General features: G+C 50.2%; 1 protein-coding gene across 1 annotated transcript in view; it reads left to right on the top strand.

Annotated features, from left to right (window-relative positions):
• Window positions 1–293: 293 nt before the first annotated feature.
• LOC142259059 (uncharacterized) overlaps window positions 294–13,453 on the top strand; it is a 28,339-nt gene continuing 15,179 nt past the window's right edge. The window contains 3 exon segments of the mRNA XM_075331585.1: window positions 294–515; window positions 597–720; window positions 804–1,022. Of these exon segments, the coding sequence (XP_075187700.1) occupies window positions 294–515; window positions 597–720; window positions 804–1,022 (565 nt within the window).

Genomic DNA, 13,453 nt, shown 5'->3' with positions numbered 1-13,453 from the left:
TACCTCCATTATTATCTGCAGTATTTTACATATCGGCTCATCTCCTTCCCATTCAGATCCTTACAATATCGGATCCTCTCAGTGGAGATCTTCTATAGAAGAGAATTCTCCTGATTGCCCCGTGAAGGATGGATATGGACAGGGACAAGATGGCGGAGAGGATATTACACCTCACCCTAGAGATCCTCTTCCGGCTTACTGGAGAGGTGAGAGATTCTGATGACGTCACATTACATCATTCTAATCTATGGGAATAACAGATGGACAGAACTGGAGAGGTGAGGACTCTGGAAATGTCTGGAGTGAGATTTATTACTGTGTCTCTCCATAACCAGGATTATACAGTAGTGAAGAAGACCTCTAGTGAGCGCTGTCAGGCCCCTGTGTCTGAGGGATGGGGAAGACCCCTGAGCCCAATCACGGGGCCTCCACCTCACCCCCCGATACATGAGGACATCAATGACCAGAAGATCCTAGAACTCACCTACAAGATGATTGAGCTGCTGACTGGAGAGGTGACACTGCTGGGAATGCTGGGACATTATACAGTAACGCTATGAAGGGATCGGGGGTGACGGTATCATTGTATGTGTCAGGTTCCTATGAGGTGTCAGGACGTCACCGTCTACTTCTCCATGGAGGAGTGGGAGTATTTAGAAGGACACAAAGATCTGTACAAGGACATCATGATGGAGATTCCACAGCCCCTCACATCACCAGGTAATAGACAGGACTAAATACACACGGCCTATAATTATCTGTATGTAAGGAATGAATTCAATCCCTGTATTTTTCTCCTCCAGTTCTATCCAGTAAGAGGACAACACCAGAGAGATGTCCCCGTCCTCTTCTCCCACAGGTCTATAACCAAGAAGACCACGATGTTCCTCAAGATGTGTTTCCTCCAGATCTATCCAGTAAGAGGACAACACCAGAGAGATGTCCCCGTCCTCTTCTCCCACAGGACTGTAACCAAGAAGATCCCGATGTTCCTCAGGATGTGTTTCCTCCACCTCTATCCAGTAAGAGATATCTACTCATGTACTTTCTGCACTAATTTTGTGTTTACATTTTTAGACTTTCTGCTCTGGGTTTTGACATGATGTAACCAAAGGTCTCTTAATTACAGAAGTCTAAATTCAATTTCATAGAAGACAGACTGGCATTAGGGGAAAGGGAAAGCAAACTAACCCATTCTCTTAGCGGCCCCAGTATTTATATGCTGATTAGAGGACTGCTTATGTGGCGCCCTGGACAAACCAGGTCGTCACAGGTACTACACCATCACACCCTACACCCCGGTCAAGCACACCGAAGCCAAACACAAATCCTTGTTGCCTCCCTCCAGGGGCTGATGTCCACACCAGGGGGTGGAGCCAGGCGGTTGGCCCCACCCGCCGAGGAGTTCACAGTCCTGGAGGCGGGAAAAGGAAGTTAGTTGAAGCGACAGTGGAGTTCTGAGGAGTTGAGGTAGCAGTGAGAGATAGTGAGAGGAGAGTGAAAGAGAAGGAAGTAGAGTGGTAAAGGAGCAAAGAGACTGACGGTGTCCGGGTGTGTGGCCCGGGCACAAACAGCAAGGTTGCCAGACGGTGGTGACCGTCTGCAGGAGAGGCTAATTGGAGCGAACCGTATGGACCGTGGACGGGCGGTGGCCCGGCGGTACCGGATCGGTTCTAATGAGCATGCTCAGCATGTCCAGGAGAACTATCTAAATAGTTTAAAATCACTCCTGGTCTCTCTGTCGGTCGGACTCTCTCTCTCTGTCGGTCTCTCTCTCTGTGGGTCGATCTCTCTCTGTCGGTTGGTCTCTCTCGCTCTCTATCTCTCTCTGTCGATTGGTCTCTCCCTCTCACCCCCTCTCTCATACTCATCTCTCTCTGTCAGTCGGTCTCTCCCTCTCACCCCCTCTCTCATACTCACCGATCACCGGCGCGGCACTGCACAGCTGTCACACTGCTTTAGCGGCTTCTCCTGCTTTTGAAAATACCGACCGCGGGGAGGCGTAGGCGGACATGACTAAGTAAAGACGCTGTTTCTTTGAGCTCCTCTCTATAATCCCCCATAAAGCTGGTTTTTACATCTAAAATGGGCAAATTTTCAACCAAAAAGGTCAAGCCTCGCACCCCAAGACGACCACCCTCATCCCAGAGCAACTTTGGATCTTATCTCACCCGCTCTCGGGAGCCTGGGACAGTATCACAGCCAGGGCGGGAGCTGAGGCCTGCAGATCCTGAACTAGTATTGGATCCGATGCCCGAAACTGCAGCGGTTCTGGAGACCCGGAGGATGGGAGAAGCGGCGGGGAGCCCCCTTGATGCAGAGGGACCCACAGTCAGATCCACGGTGGCGGCAGGAAGCAGCAGAAGCTCCGCGCAGAGAGAGGTGGTAAATCCAGCGGCGCCATTACAAGATGGCGGCCGCGTACATGGAGAGCAGGCCGGCGGTTCAGCGTTGGAGGATGGGACATCCACAGCCATAGCCTCACCTGCCGCGCGCTTCGCTGTGACTCTGCTGGGACCGGAGAGCCCTCACAACCCACCTGCGGTCGGCGCCCGTGGGAATCGGACGGTTGCGGCCGGTGAGAGCAGGGTGCACATGCGCTCGGGCACAGGCGCTGACTCACCGCTGCAGCCCCGGGCTATGGGGAAGCTGTCAACGCGCCGAGCAAAAGGGGAGAAGAAGCCATCAACCCTGCATACAGGTGCTGTGGAGGGGGGGAGGAAAGGGCTGCATTTAACTCCGATGGATGGCCTGTTTGCAGCTCTCAGGCGCTCTGACTGCGGTAGGACCTGGTGAAGGGGGCCCAAGCTAGGGACTGTGGCAACAATCTCAGCCCCACTCCCCTATTAGAGGTCTCAAGCTCCACAGTGGGCTTTGGGGACGGAGAGGGGTCACATAGTCCCCTGGTGGCTACTAATGAGTCCAGGGGAATCCCCCAGAGGGAGACATCCCCCACCCATTCAGAGAGCTGGTTTACGGGTTCCTCCTGGGCAGAGAGCCTGACAGGCCCAGATGGGGATCTGGATAGGGGTACACTGATGCCCGTGAACAGAGGGCCCAGGGTGCTCGGGTCCCCCACACTTCGACTTACGACAATGCCACAGGCATGGGAAGGCATAAACAACCCCCAAGGTATGCAGAAATTGATATATGGTCCAGCTCTACAGGACTCTTTCTGTGCATATCCCAACATGTCTCATACTGCTGCCTCAATGGGCAAGGACCATCCGGCATCCTTGGCAGATCTGCGGTCATTGTTACAAGCGATTCCAACCAAGAATGATATTGCAGCACTGGCCAAACAAGTGGTAGCAGAGTGTAAACAGGAATTCATCCAATTGCGGACTGAACTTTCCTTACCCATAGGGTCTATGCCCTTGATGAGCGGCAATCAAATTCTCAGGTTTCTATTCAATCTATCCAAGAGACAGTAAAGAACCAGTCCAAGCAATTATTTGCCCTCCAACAGCATGTAGATGATTTGGAGAACAGAAACAGAAGGAACGTGTTAGGGGCCTTCCTGAATCCATTGCCACTCCTGATATTCCTTCAGTCCTCCGTTCAATTTTTAATAACTTACTAAAGAGGCCACCAGGAGCCCCTCTTGAACTTGACAGAGCCCACAGGGCCCTGCATCCCCCAGATACAGAGGATTTTTGCCCAAGAGATGTTGTGTGCAGGGTGCATTTTTTTGCCGCCAAGGAGGCCATTTTGCAAGCTGCTCGGAGGAAACAGAACTTATCATACAATGGCTCTGCCATTCGAATAATGCCGGATCTTTCAAGGCACACCCTAGCTTAACGTTCTACTCTTAAACCCCTTCTGGATGTCTTAAAAGAGAAGGGTCTACCGTTCCGGTGGGGATTGCCCTTTTCCCTATCGGTACAGAAGGACTCACAGTGGTGGGTCTTTTACGTTCCCCAGAGGACTTTCCTGCATTCATCTCAAGCCTGGATCTGCCTACAATCTCCATTTCAGCATGGCCTACCACTTTGCTCCAGTCTTGGGTCCCCAGGGGATGAACCGGCACCTCCGGGCCGATCCCACCTGCAGAGTCCAGTAGGGGGCTACTCCCGAGAGGCGAAAGGGGTCGCAGACCGGGCCGTCCTCGGCAGACAACATAGATAAGCTCAGAGGCTGTGCGTGCCTTTATGACCTATACTACCTACAGTTATTTAAGTTGAAGGGCTTTTACATGTTGCCTTAAAGTCTATTCATCGCCCATGTTGCATAAGCATTTGATACCTTTACTGGTGTTTATGGCTATCTTTAAAGTTTTAAGTATATTTAGAGCTCAGTTCAGTTATGTCTGACATCTTTTTTTCTACAAATGGGTTGGTATCCTCTGTCCTGCCTAGATGAGGCGGATATGTTCCCTAGGAACATTTGTTTGGACTTAGGGCTACTTTGCACACTATGACATCGCACGTGCGATGTCGGTGGGGTCAAATCGAAAGTGACGCACATCCGGCGTCACTTGCGATGTCGTAGTGTGTAAAACCTTTTTGATACGATGAACGATCGCAAAAGCGTCGTTATCGTATCATCGGTGTAGTCTCCGACATTTCGATAATGCTGGTGCAGCGACAGGTACGATGTTGTTCCTCGTTCCTGCGGCAGCACACATCGCTGTGTATGAAGCCGCAAGAGCGAGGAACATCACCTTACCTGCGTCCCGGCTGCTATGAGAAGGAAGGAGGTGGGCGGGATGTTTACATCCTGCTCATCTCTGCCCCTCCGCTGCTATTGCCGCCTGCTGTGTGACGTCGCTGTGACGCCGCACAGCCCGCCCCCTTAGTAAGGAGGCGGTTCGCCGGCCAGAGCTACGTCGCAGGACAGGTGAGTACATGTGAAGCTGGTGTAGCGACAATGTTCGCTACGCCAGCAATCACAAGATATCGCACGTACGACAGGGGCAGGGACTATCGCACTCGACATCGCAGCATCGGCTTGTCGTAATGCGCAAAGTCCGCCTTAGACTATTGTGCAAGGTCGTTATGCCTGCTGTTCTCTTTGTTTTTTCCCTGCTACACTCTACCCACCTCAAGTATTTTCTTCTCTCTACCTTTGGCGGCCGGGCTGACCGTGTTCGATTCCTTCTCTCATGTATCTCTAATGCCTCATCCTCTTATAGATGGCGGACCTAACCATCGCTTCTTTAATGCCAAGGGCCTCAACGTTCCGGAGAAACGGACACAGATACTTTACCACCTCCATAATCGGAAGGTGAGAATAGTATGTTTCCAGGAGACCCATTTCAAACAAGAACATGCCCCCATTATTAAAAATAAGTATTACCAGACATGGGTATCCTCAGACAACCCAGATTCCCGTTCTAAAGGAGTGGCGATAGCCATTCATAAATCCTTTCCACATCAAATCTTAAAGTGCACGACAGATAGTCTTGGAAGGTATATTATCCTCTCGCTGAAGGTGGGGGACCAAACATTCATAATAATTAATACATACGCCCCAAATCAAAAGCAGGACAGCTTTGTTGCTCGTTTGGTCGACGCCGCGATCCCCTTGATACAAGGTACAGCAATTTTATGCCGGAACCTCAATGTTACCCTTGACCCCACATTGGATAATTCTAGGGGCAAATGCAGCATTACATAAACTACCATTAAATGTATCAAAAAAGCTTTATTGCGCATTCAATTGTTAGACACATGGAGACTAAAACACCCGTCGGACAGAGACTATAGTTTCTATTCCCACACACAGGACTCATATATTCGTATAGGCTACATACTATTACAGCACAATGCCCTCCCCTTGATCCAACATACTGGGATTAATAACATACTGTGGTCACACCACGCGCCGGCCTATTGTACGATTGAGATTCCTTCTCTCTCGGCCCCAGAGGGTCGTGGCGGCTGAATGAGTCGTTGCTACTGGATGAGCTCTGTGTTACCGATGTTCAGACCTCTATCACAAGGTTCATAGAGGACCACTCAGTGGATGACACAGCCCCCACTTGTAAGTGGGAAGCATTGAAGTGTGTCCTACTGTAACATCCTGGAGGTGGATTCACGGGACCGTGCACCGGACTGCCCCAGAGAGGCAACCCGGAGCTAACCCCTATACAGGGACTGTCCGATCACCCCACCAGAGGGCCTAGATGCACGGTAGCCGGAACACTCGGGGTACGGAGTACGGGTCCTACAGAAGTCTCTAAGGGAGATGACTAAGAGTCCAATGGGAGGGGGCGTGGCTATGGCCTGGAGCTAGGAGGACGCGTGTCTGGCAAGCTCCGTTATCCTGAACCTGAATCCTGGATATATCCCAGCGGGGGAGACTGTAATTAACCCCTTGAAGGTCCCTGGAGAGAGACACAAGCAGTGGAGAGGTCGGGGTGCGGTGTGGCGACCGGGAGAGCTGAGAGGAGGGACGGAGTTACAGTGCCTTGCTGTGCTTTCAAGCAGCTGCAGCCATTTTACAAACGGTGACCTGTGGTGGCAAGGAAGTAAGGAGGGGGCCTGGTGCGGAGGTGGAAAAAGAGCCTACCTGCTAAGGGAGCCAGAGCTGCAGCAATTGATCCTGGCAGCAGGCAGAAAGAGGAGCACTGTCAGTGTGGGGATTTCAGCCTGAAAGACGCCGAGGAAAGACTGAGGTGAACTGGATCCTAGTGCCCTCCATTTTCTCCCTGAGGTTCAGAGGCAACGTTACATCAGTGCCAGCGGTGGTGAGTGAGAAGCTGCAGAGAGGGCCCCTGGGATTACACACCAGCAGTGGGGGAGTGTGATACCAATGTGATATGACTGAAGACTGAATGTGATTTAGATAGGGATCATAATCAAAAGATATAGTGATCCCAGATATTATTTGATCCATCAATAATTCAGTATCAAAGAGATGTCCTCTGGATTAACCTATCTCACTATGACCAAAGAATACATGTCAAACAGATCTTAAGATAATGAGGAAGTAACATTTACAGTTCCACTTACCGGAAACTTGTGGTTGGCTTAAAGACAGGTGTAAGGAAGCTTGCAGATAAAATTTACGGCTCATTGCAATATTTCACTAAAACTATGGTCAACTATGGTCGGTCAGTTGTCAACTGGCAGGATGTACAAGTAAATGTGCAGGAAGCTGCTGGTGCCCACCGCAGTTTGTGGTCAAGTTACATGAACATGACTCAGCTGTCACATGCTGGTGACCGTTTAAACACAACCTACAAAGTTTTCCTATAAAAATACACCGGACTCGCTTAATGTTAGGGAAACCTTCCAGGACATTGAAGTGTACGTACGCACTGTTCCTGTGATGCAAGAGGCCGGGTTGTTGTTTCCTTATCATTAAATCGAGTCCCTCCAATGAGAAGGATTGCTGCAACAAACGGTAATGTTGATGCATATTTCTGTTATTGTATAAGATTCTATGACTAAAAAATAGTTCTTATGCCTATATGTACCATTGACTATTCATATGCTATTAAAATAAATAGTATCTTGCTATAAGGAATATTAGTATTCGTGCCTGATTAGGATATCAGTGAGCGCTTCATAAGTACGGTCTTTCAGCCCCCTTTTTAGTAGAATTTAGCAAGACAGGGAGAAGGGAGAGGAAGCGATGGGACCACCCAGGGCTGTAGGGAAGGCCACCCAAGATGGCGCTGCTGGTGCTGGAGTGGCGGGAAAGGGAGGCAGAGCTGCATCTGCGTCACAGCAGAAGGCTGCTGCAGGACGCTTGGCCCAATATGCCAGGAATAGCTCCTCGGGATCTGACTCTGGTAATAGGGAGACAGCTTCGGGGTCATCCCATGCTGGTCAGCAGAGGCAGCGGCAGGAAAATGCCCGGGAATTACAAGACCCACAGGCCACAATGGAGGATGGGAAGGGGAGCTCGTCTTCGCCTCCCCCGTCACCCCTAATAGATGAATTGCGGCGGGCGCTCCTGCAATCAGATTCTTCTGCTCAGGAAGCTGCAGCTCCCCAAAGAGAACCTACTCTATCAGATGTCATGGCGGCTCTAGGAATTTGCAACACCTCCCTCAATAACCTCACGTACCAAATGAGCTGTATTAAGAGAGATTTGGCTAGTGTGACACAAGATTTGAAGCGGCAAGCTGAAAAAACCACAGCCCTGGAGGAGAGAGTGAGCGAAATTGATGATGTACTGTGGCCCATGACGCAGAAGGTGCAGGGATATGGCAGAAATATCGATGCCATCCAAGCCAAACAGGATGATCTGGAGAACCGTCTGCGCAGAAATAATATACGCATAGTAGGGGTGCCGGAGAAGGTGGAGGGAACAAAGCCTGCTGAATATTTTGAAGACTGGATTACACAGACTTTTGGAAAAGACACACTTACGCCGTTATTTGCGATTGAACGGGCTCACAGGGTTCCTACCCGACCCCTTCCACCAGGGGGCCCCCCTCGCACGGTGCTTATGAAGATCCTGCATTACAGAGATAGAGACATTATCTTGAGAGCAGCTAGAAACAACCCAAATCTATCCATAAATGGTCAGAAAGTGCCGCTCTATCCTGACTACTCAGCAGAGGTCCAAAAGAAGAGGGCACAATTCTTGGACATCAAGCGCAGATTGCGCCAACTGGATATTCCCTACTCAATGCTGTACCCAGCGCGACTCCGAGTGGTGGCTATGAATTCTACACATTTCTTTGAGGCTTCAAAAGACGGAATGGAATGGCTGAACCAACATGAGAAAACCATCCGGGAGTCAAGGAGGCAGCGGAGCCCACTGGCTGAATGAAGCTGCCTTTTGTTGTATGTCTGTTTTTCTCTCTCATTGGAAGATGGAGCCCTTTCCCTTTGCTTGTAGCTTTCTACCAGCCCCGGTTTTAGTTGACATTGCTGCTGAAAAAGGTCATCTTCCGGAACCGTGGCTGGGAGGAGAGGAAATGGTTGGTGGGAAGTGGCGACGTGGACTGCCTCGCCTGATGGACAACTACACTTGGGTAATAATTCTACATGAAGGATTGATTATATTGTAATGCTAAATTCAAAGTTTGTCCCCCGGGGCTGCCTATGGTCCATGGGCTTTCTTAGTCTCCCCTCTGTGAGTGGGGTCCTCCTTTTTTTTCTTTTTTTTTTTCTTTTTTTTTATTATTTATAGTCTCTCGTCTCTTCTCCTTCCTATTTCTATATTTGAGATGCAGGGATGTCGCAATATTGAGGCTTCATGTGGGGGACGGAGGGGGGGTTGTAAAAAGGGAATGAAAAGCTTAGTTCTATGAACAGTGTCGGGAGAAGTTTGCCACGGTTATTTTACATTGCTGAATGCAAGTATGTCTCCCGGGGCTTCCTGTGGTCCACGGGCTTTATTGGTTGCTCTCCTATATTCTTTCCTCTTCCTTCCTCCTCCATCCCCTCCCCCCCCCCTTTTTTTTTTTTTTTCTTTCTCTCTCTCTTTTTTTCTTCCTCTTCTTCTCTTATCTTTTCTCTCTCTCTCCGCTCCCACTCTATTTTCTATATAGATATTGTTATAACAATGATAAGGTTTGATGCGGGAGGGGGGGAGGGGGTTACAATGTTATACTTAAAAAGTAGCCTTATGTAAAGTTTTAAAAGGAGCTTGCCATGGACAAAAAGGGTCCTTTGAGTTGCACACGTTCCCCAAAGGGTAGGAGTAGTGGTTTTGGACAGTAGTTTATTTCTCGTTCTGGACTCCTACTGGAGAGGAGTATTTTGATAGACCCTACTGTCAACTTGTTTTTGGTTATGGTTGTTAGGATGTTAGGAGGGTGGGGGAGGGAGTAGGGGAACTATGTTTGTCTACAAAATGGAAGGCTATATCGGTGGTCCAGACGTCATGAGGGTGTCTGGGGGACAGTCCAAGCTGCACTTATTTGGTTTGCTGTGACATAATGGCTGAACAGGTGACGATGTTGACTTGGAATGTGAGAGGGTTGAATGATAGGGTGAAGCGCAGGGCGGTGTTGGATTATGTGAAGACTTTCCCATCTTCAATAGTATGTTTGCAAGAGACTCATCTGACTAAAGACAGGACTCATCTGTTGAAGTCGGGGTGGATTGGTCATAGTTTCAATGCCACTTCAAACTACTCCAGAGGGGTCAGTCTGTTGGTGCATCGTAATGTACCCTTTGTCTATCAATCGGTCAAAATAGATGTGGATGGGAGGTATATTTGTCTCCTGGCACAGTTGGCAGGGATGGTATACATAATAGTGGTGGTTTACGTTCCTCCTCCATATTCGGGACAAGTCCTTCAGGATGCTCTTCACTTTGCGGCGCAAGCACCCTTGTTGCCCTTGTTGATCCTCGGAGATTTTAACAACATAATTGATGTGGAATTAGACAAAATGGGGGGAGGAGAGGGTGGGGGACTGACGCCGTTTGGGAAACTGCTGTTAGAAGTGGAGTTGATGGATTTATGGAGAGTACGGAACCCGGGGGTGAAGGTTTACTCATGTTTGTCTGCCTCTTTCGGCTCGCTCTCAAGAATTGATATGGCCCTGGGCAATGCGCAAATGGCAAGGGCGGTGAGCTTAGTGGAGTATTTACCTCATAGCATTTCAGACCATACCCCACTTCGGGTTGTGATACAGTTAGGGATAAGGGAGGGGGGAGTACCATTCCTTGGAGGTTTAATCCGTTTTGGTTAACTTTATTCCCTAAGAGTAGTAAGATTCCCACCCTACTTGAGGAATTTTTCACTTATAATGTGGGGTCGGCCTCGAAGGCTATGGTATGGGACACAATGAAAGCGTTCCTTAGGGGTACCCTGATTAAAGAGGTAAATGGGATTAAGAGCGTGTCCAGAGAATTTGGGAACACTCTGCGGAAAGAGGTTCAGGAGGCTGAATTACTTTATGTTACACATCCGTCAGACGGTAATAAGGCCACGCTGGAACACGCACAGACACAGCTATCCCAACATATGTTGACAACAGCAGGAGATAAGTTATTCTTTAAAAAACAAAGCTATTTTGAAGAAGGAGAAAGGGTGGGACATTTGTTGGCAGTGGTGTCGCGGGCCCAGCAGGGAGTGTCCTTCATTGCTGAATTGAAAAAGAGTGATGGCTCACTGACACGATCTGATAGGGAGGGGATGATGGTGTCGCGGGCGGAGGAGGGGACGCTGCGCTCTCCCACTGCTCGGGTCCGGCTACCGCTGCTGCTGCGGCCTCTGCTGCTCGGTGGCTCGAGTGATGGGCCGGATCCCGGGGACTCGAGCGGCGCTCCTCACCCGTGAGTGAAAAGGGGATTGGTTTTGGGGATTTATTGTCCGTGACGCCACCCACGGTTGTGGTGATTGTGTGGGCACCACCGCTGCTCTGTATGGGGATCTCGGGAGCGGTGACAGGGAGCAGCAGAGTTGTTAGTTCTCCCCTCCATGGGTAGGGGTTGGTTGTCCCGGGGCCCAGTGATGGGGTGGAGGATGAGGGATAGAAGGCCAGGTGCGGGGCCTGGTGAGGTGCAGGGTCGCGGGGGGGCAGCGCTGTGCCTCACGGTACGGTGGTACTCACTCAGCCTGAGACGGTGACACAGTTCTCGGTAAAACACACGGCTGGAAAGACGGTTCCCACGGACGGCTGCTGTTGCTTTTCCCCGGTAGTTAACGGTGACTGTCTCTTTCCCTGCACCTTGTGTAATGTTGGTAGCGATGGGTTCCCACCGGTAACCCGCTCCCCGACTTGGATATGGGCCGGAGGAGCCCCTCTTTGCCCGCAGGCGCTGGCCCTGAGAAACTGGTGCCTTGGCGGTGGCGGTGTCTCTCTCATACGGTTGGACGGTTGCCTTCAATCGGGACTTAGTTGTTTGGAGACCCGGAGGTCCCCTTCACTGACGGATTTGGCAAATTCACGACGACTCCTAGCCTTGCCGGGATCCGAAAGGCCCCTGCCAATGGTGCTTGCTTCTCCTTGTATACCGGTCTGGTACCGCCGGGCCACCACCCGTCCACGGTCCTTACGGCACCTCCGATAGGCCACTCCTGCAGACGGTTACCGCCGTCTGCTAACCTTGCTGTCTCTGTCCGGGGCACACACCTGGACCAACTTCAGGCTGCTCTTTTACTACTTTCCTAGCTTCACTCCCACTCCTCTCACTTGCTCCTCTACCACTCAACTCCAACTTCAAAACCCTTCTCTCCCTGTTCTGCCTGGTTTTCCCGCCTCCAGGACTGTGAACTCCTCGGTGGGCGGAGCCAACTGCCTGTCCCACCCCCTGGTGTGGACATCAGCCCCTGGAGGAAGGCAACAAGGATTTCTGGTCTAGCTTAGGTGTACCTAACCGGGGTGTAGGGTGTGGTGATGTCATTACCTGTGACCCCTGGCTTGCCCTGGGCGTCACAATGGTGTTTCGGGAATTCTTTGGGAGCTTTATAGTTCTAAAGTGTCCCCTGCTGTGGAGGATATACAAGATTTTTTGATGCAGGGAGATCTACCGACTCTCCTGCAGGACGATGCATGGGCATTAGATGCCCCATTTAGTCTGGAAGAGCTGGAGCTTGCGTTGTCATCAATGTCTAGTAATAAGTACCCGGGTGCGGATGGCCTGCCGGCTGAGGTCTTTAAGTCTTATGGCTCAGTACTACTCCCCCAGCTGCTGGAAGTGTTCAATGAGGCACTAGAGATTGGAAGGCTGCCACCCTCCATGAACGAAGCCATAATTGTGGTAATTCCTAAACAGGATAAGGACCCCAGTCTGCCGGAATCCTACCGCCTGATATCCCTTCTCCCCGTGGATGTTAAAATTCTGGCAAAACTCTTGGCTAACCGGTTAGCACGGATAATATCCTCCTTTATACATCCTGACCAAACGGGCTTTATGCCAAATAAATATACGGCCATTAATATCCGACGGCTCTATCTAAATCTGCAGCTACCAGCGGAAGGGGATCAGTTTAAAGCAGTGGTCTCTCTGGATGCTGCTAAGGCATTTGATAGTGTCGAGTGGAATTTTCTATGGGTGATATTGGATACAATGGACTTTGGCGAAAGATTTATTTCATGGGTAAAGGTAAACGGGCTGTTGTCAGAGGGGTTTTCATTGCCTAGACTCTAGAGGGACTAGGCAGGGATGCCCGTTGTCCCCACTGTTGTTTGCCATTGAGCCACTTGCCGCGGTCCTGAGAACATCAAGAGGCGTGAAAGGTTTCCATCATGGTAACTTAACAGAGAAAGTCGCACTCTATGCGGACGATATTCTCCTTTTTTAGATGACTGGCTAAACTCCCTAAGAGAAGCCATAGATGTTATTGATCGTTTTGGCGCACTATCGGGTCTGACAATTAATTGGGGGAAATCATCTTTGATGACTTTGGGACCCGTCCCCCCTACCCCTGAGAACTTGGTAGGGCAGTTGAAGATTACTCTTTCATTTAAGTACCTGGGAATCTTGATCAGTGAGAAGGTGGCAGACTTTGAGAAATTGAATATTACCCCTCTCTTGAGCAGATTTCAGCAGAAAACCAAGGCGTGGTGTAAACTCCCTTTGTCGGTGGTTGGCAG

The sequence above is a fragment of the Anomaloglossus baeobatrachus genome (assembly GCF_048569485.1).
Source record: "Anomaloglossus baeobatrachus isolate aAnoBae1 chromosome 5 unlocalized genomic scaffold, aAnoBae1.hap1 SUPER_5_unloc_23, whole genome shotgun sequence".
Classification (NCBI taxonomy): domain Eukaryota; kingdom Metazoa; phylum Chordata; class Amphibia; order Anura; family Aromobatidae; genus Anomaloglossus; species Anomaloglossus baeobatrachus.
This window is presented reverse-complemented; position numbering and strand designations above follow the sequence as displayed.